The sequence below is a fragment of the Malania oleifera genome, chromosome 1, assembly GCF_029873635.1.
Source record: "Malania oleifera isolate guangnan ecotype guangnan chromosome 1, ASM2987363v1, whole genome shotgun sequence".
Taxonomy (NCBI): Eukaryota; Viridiplantae; Streptophyta; class Magnoliopsida; order Santalales; family Ximeniaceae; genus Malania; species Malania oleifera.
In genome coordinates, this window is record NC_080417.1 from 131,761,939 (window position 1) to 131,787,173 (window position 25,235).

Sequence of the window (25,235 nt, forward strand, 5' to 3'; positions counted from 1 at the left end):
TTCAAATTTTTTTTGTTGGTCAATTGAAAGCTTATACTCAGCTTAAGCTCAATGACTAGTGACCCATGCTTCTTAACAGGACAAGACACAACGTTTAAGTATAGGGAAGCCATGAATTTGAACTCATGCTCTCATGTCATAGTCCTAACCTTAATCGCTATTAGGTTCGGTATATCTTGAACTAGTTTAGTTACTCTCTTTTTCGAGTCCAAAATGCTATATCTTAACTCTTTATTCTTTTTGAATTCATTGCTATTATCAAATCCTTTCCCTTCTCTCTCAATTGAACTCAATTAAGAGAAAAAAAGGTTATCATATCTGAATACGAATGCCTTAATTTTATTTTTAAATTGGTGAATCTAAATGATCCATTCATCTAAACACTTCCTTTTAAAGTCAACTAGCTATTTCAAATGTATATCAAAGAGTAATAATCTCATTCATAGCCAAATTAATTTCATCCATAAATCTTTCCAACATCCAAACCCTAGGCTAGAGTGGGAAGTCATGAACATGGGCACGTGCCATATTTTGTAACGCCAATGGGTTGGATTTGGAAAGAGAAGAAAGACCACATGCAGGTGCAGTAGAGAAAGAACTTTCATGAGTCCTTCTCTCCTTCAATCACAAGATGAAAACACACCACGTCGCCACACTCTCCGCCTGCCAGAGTCTTCTCTTCTTCGATCACAGGATGAAAACACACACCACGTCTCCACATTCTCCGCCTGCCAGAGTTTGAAATTTTCCCTCACTCGCCCGCTGCACGCATCTCACAATGCACTTCTCAAGATCCGGCGCCTGCGATTCCAAGCTCCTCCGGCCTCTCCCGACCCTGGGCTGGTTCCGGTGCATCGTCTCCAGCTGCCGGGCCGTCGTCCTCCCGCGCTTCGGCGGGCCCGAGGTGCTCCAGCTTCGTCCTAATGTCGATGTACCTGATCTGAAGCCCGATGATGTGCTCGTTCGCGCTCGCGCGGTGTCGATCAACCCTCTTGACACTCGGGTTAGTGTTATGTGCTGTTTCTGTTGAATTGTTTTGCTTCTGTTTTGTTTTGTTGCTGGGGATTACAATTCTGAGTGTTGTATATGAGGGGAAAATGGCGGAAGGCTGAAAGAAAATTGAGTTTTGGGGTTTTGAGGTCTCTTTTTTTTGGTTGTTATAAAATAAATTTGGAAAAACCAAACTCAATTATAGCATGCGTTTGGTTGCCTGGAAACTCTGCAGTATTGACGTGTATGAGGAAATGAAGGAAAAAAGAGAGTAGAATTTCAGTTTTTTTTTTTTTTTTAACCACTTTTGCTTCGCTTCCTGCAGGATTAAAAGAAGATTTTTAATTAGAAGATGACTGTAATTTTGATTTGTAGTTATGAGGCTTTGCAGATGATTGACTAGATTGCAAATGGACTGTGAACATTTGTACCAAAAAAAAAAAAAAGAAAAGAAAAGAAAAAGAAACAGGGGAGAATAAGAAGAAGTAGGAGAGAAATAAGAAAGAATCTGAAAGAATTCGAGAAACATAGAGAAGAAGAATCCAGGAGAGAATCGTGAAGTTGTATGCACTCTCGTATTCCCATTCTTCCTCCTTTACCATTGTAATTATATCCATTTTGATGAGTAACCTTTTTGTTTCCATAACAGATTTAAATTAATAGACAGACATTGAACTTCTGACTGTATTAACAGAAATTAACTGATGATTGCTAACAATTCATATCATTTACTGCCCTTATAGAACCTTGTCCTCAAGGAACTTAGGGATCTTTACTTTCACTTGATTAAGAAATTCCATGAAATATTAGCCCAATGAACCAGCATGTGAATAGCAGAAGCAAGTTTTCTTTTCACCATTCTTTCATCAAGAATTGCTGCTTGTTGGTGGGCAGGATAAGAAATAAGAAAATGTGGTGGGCAGGAATGGGGAAGCAAATGTGTATTGATCTCCAATAGCCTTCTTTAATTGGAAAACATGAAAGGTAGAATGGATTGAGCCTCCATTGGCAAGGCCAAATAAGATGTAACTGCTCCTATCTTGTTGATAGTATGAAAAGGACCATAATGCTTTGGAGCAAGCTTTTCTTATCCAAAAAATAAAGTTTTGAGCAAGTTTCTAATTCTTCATATGAACCAAAAAAATTGTTGCCCATAAGGCTGCAGCTTACGGTACACCCAATCACCAATTGGAAGATGTCTTTCGCTTATATGCTTGTCTGCTATCCTTTTCATTCTGTGCTGAGCCTTGTTCAAATGAGACTTCAATATTCTAAACATAAGTCCCTTGTCTTGCGCATAACTATGAACAATTGGTGCAGAAGAATACATTGGGAGATGGGGAATATGTAATGGAGGAGGATATCCATAAAGTACTTCAGATGGTGTAGTTTTAATGGCATTGGGAGAGTTGGATGATACCAATATTCTGCTATTGAGAAGCATTTGCTCCAAGTAATAGGTGCATCTCCTGCCGTACATCTTAAATAACGCTCAAACATTTGTTGACAACTTCGGATTGACCATTTGTTTGTGAGTGGTATGTAGAAGTAAATCGTGGAGAGAGTCCTTAAAATTTGAAGAATTCCTTCCAAAAGATACTCAAGAAATCTGATTCTTTTTTTTATTTCCCTTTTACTTCATTTTTTTTTTCTGCTTCTCTCCATTGTTTTTTTCCAAGTTCACAGTTCTCCCCTGATTCCTTGCAGGATTGGGAAAACCCCTGCAACTTGGAGATATTATCTAAGAAAGATTGAGCAACTGTTTCAGCACTATATGGGTGTGCCAAGGCAAAAAAATGCCTATATTTGATCACTCTATACATTACCACCATAATCACTTCCTTTCCTTGAGGCTTTGGAAGACCTTTTGTGAAAATCCATTTTTGAAAATTTGGCCAGAGCTTGATATGTTGCTGAATCATAACTGAAGGACTAGTTGCATTAGTCATTGAATGTGAACCGTAAACTCCTTGAGTTTGACTCATTAATTGAGTATTTGTAGGCTCAAAATAGTAACTAGCTCTTGAAGCTCTGCAAAAGATCTCTCATTCTGCACCAATGTCCTACCATATTATGTCTTCATTTAAAGAACCATATTTCCTAATTTCTTGAAATCTTGAGATATAATATCTTCTGTTTCTTAGATAACAGAAAATTTCATTAAAGCATGAACAGAGAAAAATACAGTTGAAGGAGGATAAGGCATCCTCCAAAAAAATAAAAGATGAAAAAGAGTTATGTCAAGACTGCCTTCCAATGGATATTGGACAGTGAAAGACCCTCAAAACCCCCAAAAGAATGAGCCCAAAAGAAGCAAGGATTGTAACTTTCTCCCAAAGCAGGTCAAGAGAAGTCTTTTGGTGTTTAAAAAATTCTTGCACTCCTTTCTAGCCAAAGTATTCACAATGTAGCAAAAACTGTACAATTCCAAAAACTTCTCCTCCTTCTATCCTTTCCAATTTCAATTCTATAAAATCATGAACAGTCTTTGGAGCCACCCAAACCTCACCAAAGCAGGAAAACAACAAAAAACTTGCACCCATCAATGTAGAAATAAATGACAATTAGTCTTGTTTTCCTCACTATAAACATCATGCGTATGTAAACCCGGAATGAGAGCCTTATGAGGCCTCCTAGTCTGAAGCAAGTCATTCATATAAATGTGTTAAGAATGAAAGTACAAATGAAAGCTCGAATCTTAAAAGGGACTTTTGCCTTCCACACAGCATTGTCCAAATGGAAAGGGTTAGGAGTTAGTAATTTTGTGAGATGAATTAATAACACTTTGAAGAAAAGGACGCCGAAGAGTCTCAATGTGAAACCTTGCATGCCTCCGTTTTTTAGAAGATGAAAGGAATTCAAAACACTCCATAATCAAGGGAGCTCATCAACATCTCTTTCATTGAGACTCCTAAAAAGTGCCAATCCATGAAACAGAGCCCCCCTCTGATGAAATTGGTGCATTATGAATGGAAGAAAGTCTATACAAATGTGACACCAATAACTCTACCAAAGTCTCTTCCACCCAAATTTCCTCTCAGAAACGAACTTGAGCACTACTACTCACTGTAAACTGAATGAGGGGAAAGAAATAACAAGGTACCGGGGCATGAGTAACAATGCTACCCCCCTGGCATCCCATCCATTCCTATGAATGCCTTGTTCCAAGATTGAGCTCTAATATCAATTGATGTGTAGTGATGACTTTTTTGCAGATGATTAAATAGGTTGCAGATGAATTGTGAGCATTAGGAAAAAACAGGGGAGAAAATAAGAGAAAGAAGAAGTAAGAGATAAATCAGAAAGAATAAAGAAATTTAGAGGAGAAGAATGGAGGAGGAAATTTCGTCATTGTAGTTGCTTTTGTTTTCCTATGCTCTGTCCTTTACAATTGTATTTGTATCCTTCGCAATGAGTAACCTCTTCCCTTCATAACAGAATTATCAGAAATTGACTAACCTCTAAGGCTCTAACTGTCCATAACTGAAAGTAACTGACTGATTGCTAACGATTCACATCAGATTGTTTTATGGGAATATCAGAAAATGGAAAAAATTTGTTTAGTTTTAATTTTTTTTTTTAAATTTTAAGTGAAAGATTTGCAAGGGACGGTTCCTCCGCATTGGATTGAACCCAACAATCTCCAGATGCCATGTGAGCACATGGACCCACACAAGTGAGAGATACGGTTTAGTGTGGGTCCCACTTCATTTTATTGAGTCCAAACATTAATATAACATGTGATTGGTGGATTTCAAATCCTATATGGAGGAACTGTCCCTTCTAGGTATTTCTTATTTTTTAAAAGTTAAACTCAGGTGTTTTCTTTTGTTTTGGTTGTTATAAACTGGACAAAAAGAAGGGAAAGTCAACTGCTCTAAATTTTTCTTTGGTTGTGCAGATATGTAATTGTGGAATTCAAAAATTGTTCGTCAACTAATTTATAAATGCTTTTGTGGATTTTGGGCAGTGGAGCATGTAGTTTAGTCTCAATTTTGTCTGCGTATAAAGCAATTGAACTGTCAGATTGGGACTTGAGAGGCTCAATTTCATGCTGCTATGCGGGCTCAGCCAAATAATCGTAATAGGCTGTGTTCAGAGATGCTGTTTTCTAATGTCCCAACAATGAACTCTTAGATTAAAAAAATTAGAATTTGTTTTTATTTCCTGATTTTCTCAGCAGTACAGAGATTGTACTCTGTACTATGGACATAAGAAAATGAATCTACTACAATTAACTGTGCTTGGAACAACTGTTTGACATGGTTGAGTTAGTTTTCATTTTTAAGAAACAAAACTGATATGAAATTGATGATTTGGATTTTTCCTCTGTTACCTTCGTCTGGTTGTCATTTCCTGAAAAATGAGAAGGAAATTTAAAGCTGTGTTTGTAACTAAGAAAGCATAAAGTAATGTCAATTTAGCCTTCTTAAAATGAGACTAAGATAAGTTAATTCTTCCCTTAAGTAGATCATTTTAGCCGTTTTTGGCCATGAACCTTTTTGTCAGCCAATTGTTGGAGGTCACAGGTTCGAGGTGTGGAAACAGCCTCTTGCAAAAATGCAAGGTAAGGCTGCGTACTATAGACCCATTGTGGTCCGCCCCTTCCCCGGACCCTGCATACGCGGGAGCTTTGTGCACTAGGCTGCCCCCTTTTTTTTTTTTTTTAACATAGTCATCTTTTAGTAGTCCAATATGCACTGAATCACACTCCATTAATTGAAGGAAAGTAGAATCTAGGCTAGAGCAGGACGGATATGTGGGAGCAGCCATTTTGCAAAAAACGATATAGTCTAGTGCATCTCCAGAGGGTTCACATATTTTATATGTTTTTGTTTGTGCTTAGTGCTGTAATATTATAATGTTACTATTTATTTAATATATAGAAAAGGCTATGTAATAAATCTTGATAGTAATGTATCCCCATACTTTGAAGGACCATCAACCATCCTGATGGTCAGGTTGGTATACAATTACAACACCCAACCCGCCCAAAAATCCATGAACTGAAAATTTCAGTTTGTCAATTTTGAATTAACTCACCATGCTTCTGCGCAATCCTCGCCCTAGTTTTCAATCTACAGTAGGAGGTGCGCAGATTGGGTGTCCTAGAGTGGCAGACCATCTTATACCTTGTTGCGGAGGAGGCCAGCATCCATTCATCCAAGCCAATTGTGTTCATGTATAGTTGAACTCCTTTTTCTTTTTCATTTTTTCTTTTATTTTTTTTTCTTTTGTATTGATATTTTACCCTAGCTCAAGTAGAATTGTGGAAAATGCTTTATTTTATAATCATGATTTGGGCAGTGGAGACAGACATACAGTAATGGTGGATCCTGAGTAAGGGTCTTGTCTATCGAATGCAATGCTTCCAATTTTTGAATATTTCTTTAGCTGATTTATGCATTGGTGGAATCTACTCCTGGGAAAATGGTGTTTTGTATTTGATATTATTTTAGTGGAACTGGGGACACTTAAATTAATACTTAAATTATTGAGTGAATTGAATGGTGCCGAACAGAATGGAAATGTTAACTAAGGCATCTGGAAATTACCTTAAAATGATTTATTGGATAAGAATATAGATTTAGGTTATATCAATGGGGCATGTACATTGATGGTACTTATCTCTGAAGATCTGGCAGAAGGCTTTTGTGATGCACTTTCTGTGAGCCCTCAAAAATATAATATTTTTTATGCTGTGCTTGAATATCTTGGTTGTGCAACAGAATCAAAGTTTTTAACTGATTCAAATATAAATATTTTCAGATGCGGGCAGGCTATGGTCGTTCCATATTTGGACCACTTTTGCCACTTATTTTGGGTCGTGATATCAGTGGCGAAGTTGCATCTGTAGGAGCTTCAGTATGTTCTTTTAGTGTTGGGCAAGAAGTTTTTGGTGCATTGCATCCAACTGCTCTGAGGGGTACCTATGCTGACTATGCTATTCTTTCAGAACATGAACTTGCTTTAAAACCAGCAACAGTCACCCACGTGGTAAGTATTGGAGTTCTCATTGCTTAAAGCTGAAATGGTAATTTAGGTAACTCTTGGCAGTTACGTGGTTTGTGCATGTGCTTTCTTTGGATTTATGTAAATTGTAATTAATTATTTCTTACTCTTGTTTTAATCAGATTTATTGTTTTGTTTTCTTTGCAAATGCTGTACCCTAAGTTGTGTTCTCATCTTCCCATCCTCTTCATTAATTTGTTAAAAATTCTACTTCTCTGAGATTAATATGGTGCTTCATAATTTTTAAATTTTGTTTCATAATTGGTAGATTTTGTTTGATTTCCTTTAATTTTATTGAACATATTTTTTGACCACAGAACATGATTACAGAATTTTGTGTGATTATGTAGGAAGCGAGTGCCATTCCATTTGCCGCGTTGACTGCATGGCGTGCTCTAAAAAGTACTGCTAGGATAACCAAGGGGTATGTTTATATTGATAGAATCGTACTATTTTTTGAAGGAGGTAGTTTAACAAGTTCTTTTGACAAACATTCGCTGTCAATGAGCGAATTGCCATATAATAGAACTTGAACCAAGTTAACCAACAGTAAATTGCTCTTGCATGCTTGAATTTTCTTTTCTATTTTTGTTGCAAAATACAGTTAATTACTGCAATTAAATCAGCTCATGTCGAATGCTATGAAATTTGTGCTATGTATGTGGGGGCATGTGCAATGTCTATAGGTTGTTCAAACTCACTCTACATTCGAAGCATATATAGCTCTTGAAGAAGCACATCTATAATAAATATTTTCAGCATACGGAGCAGTGCAATAACAAACGTCAAAGTCCTACTAGGGCATTAGGAATACAAATCCTTTTTCACCATTATGCACGATTTAGGGAAACATGTGTGGAAAGTTCTAGCTGTCTAATCCTTTCTTACTATTTCAGTTCATGTTATTGTAAGTTTACCTTTAAAACCACACCAAGCCCTCTCTCTCTCTCTCTCTCTCTCTCTCCCACCACCCCCCCCCCCACCAAAAAAAAAAAGAATAAATAAATAAACTGGATAACTGGCCTCTAATGTCAAGTAAATCACTCTCGCCCGGGCATTATCCTAGTGTTTGTTGCAAGTGCGCAAATCACCTTAGCCATCTTTCTCATTTTTCATCTTCTAAAAGTGCTAGTCTTAGCTTATCATGGATGTTCTCATTATTCACTCTTTTATCCTTTTTGAGATATACCACTCATCCAGGAGTTCATTCTAGCTTCTTATGTACTGATTATTAATGTTTTTATCCTCTTTTTTTTTTTTCATTTCTTTGAGTGGATAATCATGCATGTTGGAAATATATAGAAGGAAAAATATTTACTAATAAAATTAATATTAAATAAAAGCACAAATACTTATCAGAAGTTGAGGCGTGGAAGGACCACTGTCCTTGAAACCGATTTGGCACTTACGGAAAACATTTCTTGGTGCATATAGTCATTGCACGCACAACCTCAGATTATTTAGCTGGCTTGGTTTTGTGTGCACTCACAAACACCAGAGCCATAGGAAATGTTGTGTCATTTAGTTACCCAAAAAAGAGTAGAAGATAGTCATTTTGAAGAAGAAAAACCATATCTTGAAATGAAGCTAGATCACAGTTTATATAGGTAAAATTAAGTATAACTTCCAGCATCATAAATACAAAACTATTAAAGTAGTATTTATTATTTTAAAACATTAAAACTATTATATTAAATTTAACGTATACTTGATTAAAATAAAACTGATGAACATTAAAACTAATATATTAAATTTAACGTATACTTGATTAAAATAAAACCGATGACTCTTATATAATATTTATTAAATAGATTTTTTTAATTTGAAACCATTGTTTTAAAAGGCGAAGGTGTAAGATGAGGCGTTTTAATTGTTTAGAAGTGAGGCATAAGCCTTAAGGTGTTGGGGCGTAAGCCTTTTGGGAATTTGTTTTTAAGATAAAAATATGCAAATAAATTATATGTATTATAAAAATAAAGAAAAACTTAAGAAAATCACAAATATAATGTAAAAAAAGAATAATTATATGTACTTTGCAAACTACTTGTGGGCATTAAAAAATTGCTAAATTTGAGTACATGACTTAAATCATGATGAGATAACCATACTATTATAAAGTTCAAACTATTTTCATGATCTAAGATAGAACTCTTAGTTATTTTGGAAAGGTTGAGGTTCAAGAGTTTTAGAAATCAACTCATATTATGACATTCCTTTTATATAAACATGTAGTTAAAATTTTCTAACCAATTCTAACTTGAGAATCACAAATCCAAAATGCGTAAGCCTCAACTAAAAAAGGCGCAAAAGGCGTGCATTTTGTAAAAATGCTTAAGCCTGAGCAAGTAATGTGTTAGCCTTTCTTGGAATTTGGTATTTTATATTAACCCTCGAGACGTTTTAGGCATGCCTTGCCTTGAGGTGATTGAGTCTTTTAAAACACTATTTGAAACATCCAACATAAATATCAACAATCCCCCACATGGTTCAAATTAAAAAAATCGAAGAAAGATAAAAATTAGTGTTGGGTAATTACGAGATGTAATGCATTGGGTGCAATACCTTTTAGTTTGAATTGCACTTAGAGAAAATATGTTTTTGAGTTACAAGAACTTGGTGAATATTAAATTCTTGAACCAAATTCTTTTAGCATAACATTATAAATATATTACTCATATAACATCTCTAGACACAAAACTCCTGCAGGTTGGTACAAATAGGCCATGTCCCATACCTAGATATTCATAAGTGTTCTAGAAAGTTTTAGTCCAGTAAACTTTCATAGGAAGCGGCCCTACTTCCACACTCACATAAAATCCATCAAGTGTGTAACTGTAACTAAATACACCACCTAACAAAGGATATGGTCTTATTAAGAGATAAACTCAACCTCAAAATCATTACAATTGCACCATTCAAAACACCATAGGGATGATCAAAACAAATAATAGTGCTCACCAAACTACTCAATGACTTGTTATTACCAATTGAACCTAATTCATGAGATCTCTAATCACATAGGTTGGGTTGCCATCATTAGTGGTTTATGTTAAGGGCTTAAGACACATCCCCCTTGGTGTTTATTTTCTATTAGCTTTTTCGCTAATCCTTTAGTCAAGGAATTTATTAATCAACAGTTGTTTCTCAATTCTCATATTTTGATCATATTGATACTAGGTATCCCCACATTTTTGTAATCACACTAGTAATAGCTCAATTGACTATTCAATTAGTTCAGGTTAGTCCACATATACACTAACCAATGTCAATACTATGACTATGTGTCCATTATCCACTTGGATAATGCACCACAAAATTACATAATTTACACACCTATGTGTGTTTACACTTTAATTTCTCCGTGCCATTTTATAGCTAAGTGACTTCATCCCCACACCATTGCTTCCATGTATTATGCCTTATTTGCACTTGTTAACTCAAAGACAAAAATCAATAAAACAATCATGGAACATATATATATTTTGCATATTTATGCATCATCATACATTTTCATGAATGAACAAGAATACCAAAAACCACATTGGATAGATACCCCCACAAATAATGATAATAAATTTGTGTGACTTATGAGAATTCGCCTCATTATGGGAAAAATAGGTAATATTATATTTTATGTAATAGAACCGAAAGACAAAATATTATAATATTGTCTACTAGTAGTAAAAAAATGATCCACTGAAAATGCTAATGCCACAGTAAAAATTTTACATTTAGATATCACTAAAGAAATTACTTTACTATATACCGTCCATGTACATGGCTGGAGCATTCATAATAAAAACAATTCAAGAATAATGTCAGCTCATTTATGCACACATGCTTCCACCACTTAAAAACAAGTCATAACAATAGTGGGGAGCATTTAAGTTCTTATATTACTGTAAACCCCACTATTAATTAGGTTGTGATCTATATCCCAAGATGTTTTCCCCCATTTTATAAACAAATTTACCATTAGTTTGAAAAAGGAAAACAGGGTCCCAAAAAGAAATCTAAAAAAAGAAATTAAGAAACTCACATGAGTTATATAACTGTATTTTTTGCCCCCTTGAAATGCATGCTTCACCCATTGAAGGTAACAATATTTAAGCTTGAGGATAACTATCTCTATGCTTTGTAATAGATGCAGTTCTTTTACATAACCAACAATTATTTGACACTCCCAAAGCATTATTACCATTGAAAGTCTTCATAAGTGAACTTGGATTTGGTTTACAAATAATGCAAGTAATTTTCAAATAAATCAACCCGAACGATAGGTATTAAGGTTTTAACAATTCATAAGAATTGGGTGAAAATGCAAATGAGATGGGGCAATCAAAATTGAACATGTCAATGAAGTAGATGGGAGAAGTCAAACACTCTTGCTTAATTGAATCACTTACACATCCCAAGTCTTAGTCGGCACATGTAGGACAAATGAAACTAGCCACAACATACACCAAATTAAAAGCATTTTTGACAAAATAAATAAAGTAAATGCAATTTTACTAAAATTGCTTTATAGATTAATGATCTAAAATTTCTACAATATTTGTGACATCATTTGCAATTGATTTTGCCATCAACTCCAATGTTCCTATTTGACTCTCCAAAGTTGTGCAACACACAAATGGGAAAAGAAATTTATCATTTGAACTTCTAGAAAATATAAATAATATCAATTTAACGAGTTGTAAAACATTTCAAACCAAGAATAAATTCTAAACTACAAGGGACTAAGTTAAATAATAGTGAAAGAGATGGTGATTATATCATGTTATTAAGCAAAGGAACAAACACATTACTTTATCGAAACATAACTTGATCCACACATTTGTTGCCAACTTCAACACATCGTGATTGCACCAATCAACAAATTGCTTTGATCATTACTACGACATTTAGGGCCCGACCAAAGCACCAAAACTTAACCATAACAAATTAGGACAAGATGGTTAAATGTAAATTTCATGTGTGCAAGAAAAATTTGTTACTACGTGCCTTGTTCTCATTGTTCTAAAATGAGTTGGCTTTAAGATTGTTGGAAATATAATAGAAGGAACTAATAAAATTAATATTAAATAAAAAAACAAATACTTATCAGAAGCTGAGGTATGGAAGGACCACTGTCCTTAAAGCCAATTTTGCAACTACGGAGAAAATTTCTCGGTGCATATAGTCACTGTGCGCACGGCCTCCATGATTACTTAGTTGGCTTGGTTTTGTGTGCACTCATAAACACCAGAGCTATAGGAGATGTAGTGTCACTTAGTTACCAGACAAAATATAAATTTCAAAGAAGAGTAAAAGATAATGTTATTTCGAAGAAGAAAAACCATAGCTTGAAATGAAGTTGGATCACAGTTTATATAGGTAAAATTAAGTATAACTTCCAACATCATAAATACGAAACTTTTAAAGTGGTAGTTAATATTTTAAAACGTTAAAATTAATATATTAAATTTAACGTATACTTGATGATGAAGAAATAAATAGCACTTGTAGATTTCGATACCTTGGATCTATTATGCAAGCTGAAGGAGAAATTGAGGATGATGTAATGCATAGAGTTCAAGCGGGTTGGGTAAAATGGAGAAGTGCTTCAAGTGTTCTATGTGATCGTAGAATACCCTTAAAATTGAAAGGAAAGTTTTATAGGACAGCTATAAGATCAGCTATGCTATATGGATCAGAATGTTGGGCGACGAAGAAGCATAATATCCAAAAAGTAAAAGTTGCCTAGATGAGGATGCTTAGATGGATGAGTGGTATAACATTGAAAGATAAATTAAGGAATGAACATATTCGTGGTAAGTTAGGTGTAGCTTCTATAGAAGATAAGATAAGGGAGGGACGACTCAGATGGTATGGACACTTGCAACGTAGGCCTTATAGTGCACCTGTGAGGAAGAGTGACTTAGTTTTGTGGGGGGCAGTAGAAGGGGTAGGGATAGACCTAAAATAACTTGGGAGGAGATAGTGAGTAAGGATTTAATATCCTTGAATCTATCAAAAGAAATGGTCCATGATCGCATAAATTGGCGGAAAATGATTTATATAGCCGACCCCACTTAGTGGGACTAAAGCTTGGTTTTGTTTTGTTGTTTGTTGATTAAAGTAAAACCAACAATTGTTATATAATATTTATTAAATAGATAGTTTTTCCTTTTAATTTGAAACATCCAACATAAATGTCAACAATGCATGCATAAATATTGATTTTTGGATGGTATGCATGCTACATTGTAATCTGGAACTTCGAATATTGGCTGCTTTTCTTGTCGCATTTTGTCAAACAGGTAATGCTTATATTTATTTTTAAAATTTGTCATCTTGTGGGCATTATGAAAATAATCTTCTGCTTGGTCTTTATGGTGTGTTGCTTTTTATACCCATTTTTCTCCTACCTCTGCTTCATAACAATATTCATATTTTTCTTATGAATCGTACTTTTCATTCCACTGGTCTTTCTATTTTCATCATAGCACTATATCCTCCCCTGTGGGATATACAGTTCAAACTAAAGCTCCTATTTTTCTTTTACTTCATCTATGCCAAGTTTATGTTTGTGTTAAGGACAATAGCAACTGCTGAGAAGCCACAGCTGCCACACGATATTGTATGTCATACAATTTTTTTGCCAGATAGAATTTCATATAAACCTATTTAGTGTTTCTGCTGTTGCAGATTGTTTTTCCTCATTACATCTCCTGGTCATTGGTCTTTGCATTAAGCTTGTACAGTATGATGAAAGATGACTGTCTTTTTTATGTTGTTTATTTCCTCATGATTCCATTTACAGACAAAGGCTATTGGTAGTGGGTGGTGGAGGAGCCGTAGGTTTTGCTGCAATTCAGCTTGCAGTGGCTGCAGGTTGCCATGTTTCAACTACATGTGGAGCTCAAAGTATAGAACGGGTATTGGGAGCTGGTGCTGAGCAGGCCGTTGACTACACTGCCGAGGTGATGATATATTGAGTTCTGAGTCTTTTTTACTCCACATTGCTAGATGTTTGAAATTCTGATGCTTTAGTAATTTTTTCAGCTTATTTCTCGAAAATAGTCATTTCTCTTCTTGGAGCTAACATGTTTCTCAGCTTACAGGATATTGAATCAGTCATACATGGTAAGTTTGATGCCGTTTTGGACACAATTGGTATGCTGGATACGGAAAGATTAGGCATCACTTTCTTGAAGAGAGGTGGGCATTATATGACACTGCAGGTAGATGGAAGGTTTTTATCTGAGAGTTCTTTTGTGAGGAATTTCAAATGAATATTTTTCTGAATGCTGCCGCAATTGTAAATTTTTATTCTCCTCTTTTAGGGGGAAGCAGCATCTTTAACTGATAGATATGGACTAGCTATTGGGCTTCCTGCAGCAACAGCAATTTTATTGAAGAAGCAAATTCAATACCGCTATTCTCATGGAATAGGTATAGTCATTTAACTATTGCACCATAATCTGAACTAGAATACTAGTCTAAAAAATCTTTCCTTCTATTTTAAGATATTTGTTCATGCCATGCTATTCAATTGTCGAACTTGGTGGTTAACATGACTTTTAGTTTTGATGTTAAGGACTTTATTATTATTATTATTATTATTATTATGATCATCATCATCATCATCAGAATACCTCTTTATCTAAAAGCTTAAGCTCTTAGTTATGGGCTAATAATGTATATCAAGTTTTGACACTTCTTGTACAAGCCACCAGCACATGGAGAGATAAATGTACAATAAATAACACCCATGATAGGGTGCACAATAATTTTTCAAACATCACACAACAAACACGGGCAACAAGACTAGAACTCAGGACCTTTTGGTAGTTAGCTTTGATACCATGTTAGAATACCACTATACCTAAAAACTTAAGCTCTTAGGTTGCGGGCTAACAATGTATATCAAGTTTTAACAATTATTATTATTATTATAATTTTTGAGAAGGGCGGGGGGGGGGGGGGGGGGGGGGATGCTAAGAATATTTCCAAGGATCATCTGGTTTCAAAGTGCATTGGAATTGTGTATGCTTAAATCCAAAGAGAGCCATATGTGATTATGCGCATCATCACTCCTGCCTTTTGTGAGAGGGGCCAATAAAGAGAGAATGGGAAAGATTTCTTTATTTTCACATTGGATTAGGCATTCATGAGGAAAACATATATAGAAAATATAGTATGCGGTTTATAACATCATTCCATGCATGCACGCACATTCACTCATTTGCATGCTTGCTCCCTCACATTCTGACGGTAGCCAGAATGAAAACAAGAGTTATGCTAGTTGATAGATTCAACATATCTCAATGATAATGACGATGGGATGTGCAAACTTCCATTTGCTTTCTCTTATAACTGATTAATTTTTGGTTTTCCAGTTGAGAAGACCTTCTTCACATTGGATCATGTACAATCATGCTCTTCCTTTAGTGATGAGGTATCACGTGCCAGTGCCTCTTAAGACTTCCATAAACTTAAATGGAGATTACTTTGTAAAGGGAATGCTTATTAGCATCTCGTCACTTGTGAGTTAGCTTTGTTTCAAAGAAATGTTTGTAAGTTTGGACCCATATTGCAGATAATTTTTAGGTGCTCATCTTAGTCCTTGGTGCTTGAGTGGCTTTTTTATTATATATATAAGGGTAGAAATGAAGATTAAGGCTAGAAATGAAGGTCTCAAAAAATCAATTTAGTTTTATACCTAGGAGATCTACCACAGAAGCTATATATCTGTTAAGAAGATTAATGGAAAAGTTTAGGGAAAAGAAGATATGACTAGTGTATGGATTATAGATGGTGAGACTAGAGAATTTCCTATCACCATAGGTGTACATCAAGGATCTGCTTTGAGCCCTTATCTTTTTGCTTTAGTGATGGATCAATTGACTAAGTATCCAAAATAAGGTTCCATGGTGTATATTGTTTGTAGATGATATCGTATTGATTGATGAAACTAGGGGCGGAGTAGAGGCTAAGTTTGAATTACGGAGAGAAGTTTTGGGATCTAGAGACTTTAGGATAAGTAGAAATAAGACAGAATATATGAAATATAATTTCAGTAATAGTAGGAGGAATATTGAAGATAAAGTTAAACTTGATGATGAAGAAATAAATAGCACTTGTTGATTTCGATGCCTTGGATTTATTATGCAAGTTGAAGGAGAAATTGAAGAGGATGTAATGCATAAAGAAATGGTCTATGATCTCATAAATTGACGGAAAATGATTCATGTAGTTGACCCCACCTAGTGGGACTTAGGACTTGGTTTTGTTGTTGTCGTTGTTGTATATATGGCCTGGGAAGATTCATGATTTTTTTTAGGGGGAAAACAATGGTGGATCCAGGATTTTGTAATAGAGAGAGAAAAAAAAAGGGGACTTGTGGGGAAGGGGGTGTTGGGGGCTGCTAGACTTGATCAAAATTTTATGATGTCCAATGCTATATTCTTTTCTCACATTTTGTTTGCAATATGATGAGTTATTGAACTTATTATTTTGGGCTAGGACTATTTTTGTATTGAAGATTCTAGTCTTAAATTTTAGACTTAGTGAAAAATTTATGCTGTCCAATGTTGTATTCTTTTCTCACATTTTATTTGCAATTTGATGAGTTAATGAACTAACTATTTTGGGCTTAGATAATTTTTATATTGAAGACTCTAGGCTTAAAAAAATTATTTATTTAAAATATTAATGCAATTAAAAACGATAAATAACTTTAAATATGCTCATAAGAAATTAAAAATTTATTGTTTTCCAATTTTTTTGGAGATACTCTATTCTTGTGGAATGATTTGTTCAACTCTTAAAATTTTGAAAAAAAAAATAAAAAATAGTCATTGTATCCTGTAAAAGAAATGGATGTATGTACTATATATGCAAAAATACATGTAGTCATACAACGGACAGAGCTAAAATAAAACAGATATATTAGATAAGAAATTAGAACAATCATATTATTAAAATGTGTAATCTTTGAGGAGAAAAATAAAGGTGAATGTTTTATTATTTTTCTTTGATAAACAAAATATTGTATTAAATATACAAGGCAAAGTGGATCACAAGGAGAAAAAGCATATACAGAAGAATTCTAATGAAGCAAAGCAATCCAATCACCCTGCAAGTCATCAAGATAAATATTCCTAAACAAAACCATTCACCAAGCACCAAAGTGACACAAGAAACACCATTCTACTCCAGACCAAGTTATGAGATGTGGCAGTGCCCTTAAAATTTTGGCATCCCTCTCCAACTAAATGCACCAATTGATTGCAAGAACAATGCATCATCACAAAGCTTTCCTCTCCTCCTCCCTTCCAAAACCTCTGAAAATAATAGTGCAGGAGGGACAAACCCAATTCTTGCAAGGAATACTGAACAATTTTCCAAAGCATCCAAACAAAAGTGCCATGTAAATACAAATGACGGCGAGCCTCCTAGTCATAAGTCAAAGGATACCAACATTTGATGATAGCACCCTATTAGGTCTTGCTTCTGGACCAAGTCATTCGTATTAATTTTTTTGAAAATCAGAGTCCATATAAAAGCCTGTGTCTTTGAAGGGACTTTTAACTTTCTGAATAAAAGAATAAGGAAAAAACGGATTAGTATTTAGGGGATGAATCAAATGATTGAAGAATGACTTGTAAAAAATCCCCTGAAAGAGCCTAACCTCCTGAAAGAGCCTAACCTCCAAATTCTTCTCTCCCCAGATGAATATGAAAATAATCAAACATATTTATCAAAAGGGCCAGATCATTCGTCTCTCTCATTACATTTTTTCACAAAACGAAAATCCCACCTCCCACCTTTATTTATTAAAAAAAAATTTGCGAGTGTTGATTTTTCATATGGCTTATTGTTATTTATTGCTGTCATTATAGTTCTTTTTAGAAGAATTGGTTAGAGTTTGGGTGTAGGAGAAGTTAAATTTTTTTGGCCGCAGGATTTGAGTTTTAGTATTTAATGTAAAAAAAAAGAATAAAAGAATATTGTAAACATCTTTTGCTTTGGTATAGGCTTGTTTAAATGGGATTCAAGACTATGATGTCAGTCTTTTATATTTTTAATAAAATTACCTTTTCCTTTTTCATTTTATTTTTTATTGTTTCAGAATATTGGTGGACATTTATGAGAGCAGATTCAGAAGGTTTGGAGGAGATCCGCAGGCTATTGGAAGCTGGGAATCTAAAAATACCTGTCGAGAAAACATTTTCCATTACACAAGTGATTGAGGCACACAAGGCCAAGGACAAAAGGCATGTTCCTGGTAAAGTAGTGCTAGAATTTGACTAGATGAAGAAAGATGACTAGCTAAAAGTGACATCGCCTATGATTAGAATTGTCAAAATACAAATCATTGCCTGCCTTGGCGTTTCTATGAAGGTTTGTTATTTAGAGGAGGGAGCCTCAAATAAATTTCAGAATTTTGTATAGGAAAATGTGTAAAGTTTCTGGATGGAAGCTTGAGATCAAATTGGCAATCTGTATAGTATCCACGTTTTATTATTTTGTAGGTTATCTGAACCTAAATGAAATTGGAAATGGGAAGTTTTGTGCATGATTCAGATGGCAAATTTTCTACCCTTCGTTAGATTTTTTGAACAATTCTCCCTGGATTGATGTTAAAAAAATGTTAAAGAGAACTTTGTGTAAATTGAAGTCTTACTATTCATGTCAGTATTGTGTTTTATCGATGGCTTCCACTTCCATGTGCTATATATGTCAATATTCAAGAGCTTGCAGACTTTTTACCACTCCTGAGGCTAAAGAATTTTGACTTGTAAGGTTATTAAAAAATCTTGCCTTTCATTAACTTCTAGGAGGCTTGAGAATTTCATTCTCTCCTGGAAGCTAATGTGAGGCAAGATTTTTTAACAACCTCCGAACCAAGGTTCTTTAACCTGTGAGGGATGTGAATGTCTACAAGCTCATTCCGAATTGGCTAAAATTGCTAACGAGGATAGTCTGCTGGAAAATGAAATACACCATGATTCTGTCTTTTTTCTTTGCTCTTTGTGCTTTGTGCTGATTCTAATCTGGCGTGGGAAAATTTTCCATGATTATACAGATAAAGCACTCATGCTAGGTACGGAATCATACTTTGGTGTCTGGGAAAACATTCCAACCCTCTTTTCATATTTTTAACCTTATTAAGGGTGAGTTTGGTCTCGCCCTCTCTCTCTCTCTCTAGATAATTTTTTTCCCCCAAAGTAAAGTTAGGTACAAACTACAAATGTTTGGTAAGCTAACTTTTTAACTTTAAAAAGTTAGCTCTCAGGTTCGTTTGGTTCACAAAATTTCTACTCTTAAAAGAGATTTGCTAGCTTAGAAAAGATGTGTTGGTCATCTTGTAATCATAGCAAATGAACATACAAATTTTTTTGAGTTTGTTAGTACTATACAAAGAATGGCGGTTCTTAAACTAGAATGTATATTCTTATTTTATTACATTCAAATGGAATAACACAAGCTTTCATAGAAGTGATATTTTTAAATTCTTAATTTTCTTTACTATGTTTATTATATTTATTTCTCATTCCTCTCTATTCTTATAAACAAACAATTGCTTGCTGCGGATAGAAAAGAGGCTAAATAACTTGTATAGTGTTGTAAATTAGTGGTTTTTTTTTGGGAAATCTCTTTTTTCCATTAGGAGGGTCAAGCTAAGCTCAAGATGGCATTTAGGCTTGCAAATACCCAAGCCTTACTACTCAAATTTTATTTTGGAAAAGAGTTAGGTGCCCTAATTTTACTACTAAAACTCAAGCTTGGAGCACAGGGAAAGTTTGGTTTATGGTCAAAGATTAGGCCTTGTTTTGGTAAGAAAAATGAAAATCAAACTCTGACAAAACGAAACCAGAGCGCCAGACCCAGGAAGGAGTCAGCAGCAGCAGCGCTTCCTACGCCTATGGCATCGCATTGATATATGACTTGACTAATAATTCTATTTCTGATTTCTGCAATAGCATTATGTTTTCACTGTTTCCCCAGCTGGTGAAATAAATGAGTTTGTCCAGTTTGGCTGTTTGCAATTTGTCTTCATCCCTCAGACTTTTTGGCATTTTGCCAAATAAAAATTTTCCAAACTGGATGGGTGTTCTTTGAAGTTGGACCACTGCACCACAAGAATGTCATGAAACATGTGCATAAGAGGGGAAGAATGTATGACCATCATCGCAATTTTTAGTATGATTTTTTAATTATTGTAAATATTTTAATTCTTGTTTTTGAAAGTAAAAATATTTTAGAAAGTCTGAAGTCAAAGAACACCAAATTGGAGGAGATATGAGTTGAGTAAAATGAAGGGGAGATTGATGTGGAGGATATTGTACTATGAATTTGGAGAAAAGGGTTAAGCATGTGGATGGCTAAGGCTCATCCAATCAACATTTTATTTTATTTTATTTTTTGAGAAAAAAATAAAATAAAATTGCAAATTTTGGATACATGTGTATTGTAGTGCAACAGTTTTAATTTTTTGTCAGAATGATTTACACCTTTGCATACGATTTGTTCCCATAGCAATCTCTTAAGGGTAATCTTGATAGAGTCGATACTAAAGTCCATTTGGACCTTGAAAAATATATTAAGCAAAGAAAAGGAATATACTAAGGAATTTATTTTCATGTTTGGTTATCAAAAAAAGTGAGAAAGAAAATTAAAGAATATACAAACTATGAACAAAATTTAGATTTTATACATTAGTAATATTTGCTCTTTCATAATTTTAATCATATTAAAATAAATTTTTATTTTAAATAATATTTAATACAGAAGGAAAATACAATTGAAAATGAGTTTCTGCCTTATTTTTCTTTACTTTCCTTTCTCCTATTAAAATCCTTAATCCAAATAAACTCTAAATGTAATAGCTTCATATCAATTCTGATCAAATATATTGTCTACTTTAAACCATTTGAATTCATAAACACAAAACATTTCACAAAATTAAAACATAAAACATTCTAATATATGAGGAAAACTTTAGGTCTCCTTAAAGTCACCTGATCAGGATCATAATATATGCATGGGTGCATGTTAATATATTATTATTTTTTGTATGAAAAGAACACAAAAATGTTTGAAATTGCATGTTAATTATGATTTCATACACATAAGCAATGCAGAAACAATAGAAAGAATACAAACATATGATTGGCAACACTTATATAAACTGATTTATCAATGTTTCATTTGAAGGGAATTTTTTTTTTGGAAAGTATACTTTTCTACGACAATAACAAATCAAACCTTAAGTCCTACTAGATGGAGTCAAATACATGAGTCCTTTTTTGCCAATTTATATGATCATCGACAATTTTCTCCGACAAATTCAAGGTCATTAAATCCTTACTCACTATTTCATTTCAAGTTATTTTATGTTTACTTTTGACCCTTCTACTGTTCCTCACTGTAATTAATTTAGTTTTCCTCACTGGCATATATTGTAGGTACCCAAACCACCTAAGTTGTCTCTCACTTATCTCGTCTTCTACAGGAGTTATTGTAACGACCTCAAAATTCTTATCATTTTTCATCATTTTTTTTTAACATATGCAATAAACATTCCTACGCAGCGGAAACACGAATCAAACCATTTATACATAAACTGTACAATACCATATTCCAGAATATACAGACCATACAAAATGCCCCTCCAGTATCATTTACTCAAAAAGATATACAACTCTGACAAAAACTCACCCTATAACTAGGGTGATTTGAGCTACACTCTATTCGCGAGCCTGATCTGCTCACCTTACTGGCTCACCTGAAAAATGTTAGAGTAATGGGGTGAGTCGACGCTCAGTAAGTGGAAATATGCTATCACTAGTGTGTGACAACTAAGTTAAGGATACTTTTTTAAAAATAATAACTGAACTGCAATGTAATAAATCATCTGTAAAACATATCTTTCTTTCACAATGTAAAACATATTGTATCGTCTGTTTTTCTACTATTCATACTGGTAATATCATACTATACTCATCATATACTGTAAAACTGTATACATATAGATATAACTGTACTTATTCCCTAGGACTCTGTACGTCATGATTTGACCCCTCATGACAGGATTGTGCGGCCCGTAGGCAGGACTTTATCTGGTCGGCCCTCCAGATAGGTCATCATACTCTACACTACCTCAGCCCGGCCAAACTTCATCCTCTCCTAAGCTCGGGACTGGCTACTACCTTGTCAAACCGGCCCCCTAAACCCAGTGTACTGGGGAGCTGCATACTTTCCGAGCACGGCTGACGGTACCCATATACTATCTGAGTTATGTGGTTGCACTCTATCTGTATCTAACAACGGTACCGTGCTCTGTAATCTGTATCTATCTGTGTACCTTTCCTCAAGGATCAGTTACTATATACATATATACATATATACTCTTTTACTGTTTTCATCATATTTCCAAAATTACCGTAACGCTGTCTTTATGCACTATATATATATACTGTAAAACTGCATACTGCATCTGTAACATCTTGATGCTACCTCTGTATTTCTGTCTGTATATTACGGTAATAGGAAACATGGCATAACAAATTCTGTATAAAGCTGTGGTATAAATACTGATCTGAATAATATTGTATGCATGTATCTATACATATATATATATATATATATATATATATATATATATCTGTTTCCTGAACTATTCATATAAAAACTGTATATGTATGTACATTTCTCTGCGAATATAAATCTATCTCTATATAATCTCATATGCTGGAAAACCATATCAAATGTGTATACTATCTATATCTTTGTATTTAGTATAGTATGATGTTTCATAACAACTGTATAAATTCATTCTTCACATGAAAGTCTACTTAGGTCACACAAACATTTATGCTCATTTTCTATAAAAACTGTATAATAGACTGACATAAAAATACGCTTATAAAATCTCTATTAACTCTATTAAAACTCTTAGCATAGCATATTTCCCTTACCTCAATTTTGAAAAGCCCCTATAAAAATCTGGCTGTATATCGGTAGGATTCCTAACCCAACATCCTGAAAACACAATGTCCCAGAACAAAACATCAGTATTTCTTAATCTACATCATTTCCTATAACTGTCAGAAAGTCAAAAACTCAATAAAAGACCTTACTCTGAATTTGGGATGAAATCCAACTTCGTTTTCTCGACGATCCGCTCCGGCAAACTTGTAGAGAACTCCGTCAGGAGCGTCGTGGTAGCTTCAGATCGTCGATCCGGCAACTGGTGGAGCCGAAAACGAAGAGAGAAGGGAGAGAGAGTCGTAGAGAGAGAGAGAGATTTCTTAAAAATGAATTTATTCCCCGACTCTCGTATATATAGATAGGGGATTTCATCGACGAGACCCTGTATTCGTCGACGAGTCCTTCACAAATTTCGTCGACGAGACCCTATATTCGTCGACGAAATTCAGGCTGCCTCAGAACCCCTCTCGGTATTTTCTTATCGATGAAGCCTTGCGTTCGTTGACGAAATTCTGAAGACCTTTGTCGACGAAGTCTACGGCCTCCTTCTGTTTCTGTATCTTTTTTCCTCTCTTTAATATTTGAATATGAATATTTTCTGGGTCATTACATTCTCCCCTCCTTACAAAATTTCATCCTCGAAATTTACTATCTGTATCCCTGCCAATATGCTTTATCATTCCATAGAAGAAAAGGGTCTACTTATTTTATTACCTGCCCTCACTTGTGGTGGAGGAATACCGTGGTTACATATTATGTTCTGGGAGATTACACATATAAAATTAAAAACTATCTACTAGCTAAAATCTTATACATGTACCTGCAAAAAGGAAATCTCTCTAACTATTATACTTTACTTGAGTACCTCTATACCTCTGGGAATAACTGTAGGTATCTATGTCTAATCTGCTCCTCAAGCTCCCAAGAAGCTTTCTCTATAGCATGATTTTTTCACAAAACTTTATCTAACTGTATTTCTTTAGTGCGGAAAGTCTGAACCTTTCTGTCCAAAATCTGTACCGATACCTCTTCATATGCCAAAGAATCCTTGAGTTCTATCTCTGCATAGCTAATGATGTGGGATGGGTCTGGGACATATTTCCGTAACATGGCAACATGAAACACGTCATGAATACGAGCCAAAGCTGGCGGCAAAGCTAGCCTATAGGCAACTGACCCTATTCTCTCAAGTATCTCAAAAGGGCCAATAAACCTAGGGCTCAACTTGCCCTTCTTTCCAAACCTCATAACTCCCTTCAGAGGAGCTTTCTTAAAAAATACTCGATCTCCCACATCAAATTCCAATTCTCTGCGGCGAGTGCCTGCATAACTTTTCTGCCGACTCTATGCTGTTTTGATTCTTTCTCTAATTAACCGGACTTTGTTGGACGCCTATTGTACTATATCTGGACCCAAAACTCGCCTTTCACCTACCTCATCCCAAAAAAGAGGAGAACGACATCTCCTGCCATACAATGCTTCGTATGGAGCCATGCCGATACTAGCCTGATAGCTATTATTGTAAGCGAACTCAACCAACGACATAAACTATATCCAGTTGCCCCCAAAATCAAGTACACAAGCACGAAGCATATCTTTTAATATCTGAATGGTCCTCTCCGTCTGACCATCAGTCTGGGGATGGAAAGCAGTGCTAAAAGCTAGGTGCGTACCCATAGCCTCCTGAAAACTTTTCCAGAATCGTGAAGTAAACCGAGGATCTTGGTCTGAGACTATGGATACTGGTACTCCATGAATACGAACTATCTCTTGAACATATATTTCTGCCAGTCTGTCCATGGAATAACCAATTTTAATAGGGATGAAATGAGCAGTCTTCGTCAAACGATCAACAACTACCCAAATTGCATTCAATCCCTGTCGCACCGGTGGTAACCCTGTAACAAAATCCATCGAAACGTGGTCCCACTTCCACTCCGGAATAAACAACGGCTGCCATTGTCCTTCTGGTCTCTGGTGCTCAGCTTTAACCTGCTGGCACGTCAAACACTGCTGAACAAATTCAGCTATCTCCCTTTTCATTCCACTCCACCAGAAATACTATCACAGATCCCTGTATATTTTAGTACTGCCGGGATTGATCGTGTATAGGGATCTGTGAGCCTCCTCCAGTATAGTCCTCCTGATCTCAGTATCTGCAGGAACACATAGCCTAGTACGAAATCGCAGAGCTCCATCATCTGATATGCTGAACTCCTCAGCCTGACCATCCCGCACTCTAGCCATCA

General features: G+C 35.0%; 1 protein-coding gene across 1 annotated transcript; it reads left to right on the forward strand.

Annotated features, from left to right (window-relative positions):
• Positions 1-528: 528 nt before the first annotated feature.
• LOC131154964 (uncharacterized) lies at positions 529-18,584 on the forward strand. The gene is made up of 7 exons (XM_058107822.1): positions 529-1,003; positions 6,760-6,987; positions 7,353-7,426; positions 13,808-13,967; positions 14,109-14,228; positions 14,331-14,439; positions 18,122-18,584. The coding sequence occupies exons 1-7, from the start codon at positions 779-781 to the stop codon at positions 18,301-18,303; spliced, it is 1,098 nt and encodes a 365-aa protein (XP_057963805.1). The 5' UTR covers positions 529-778; the 3' UTR covers positions 18,304-18,584.
• The last annotated feature ends 6,651 nt before the right edge of the window (positions 18,585-25,235 follow it).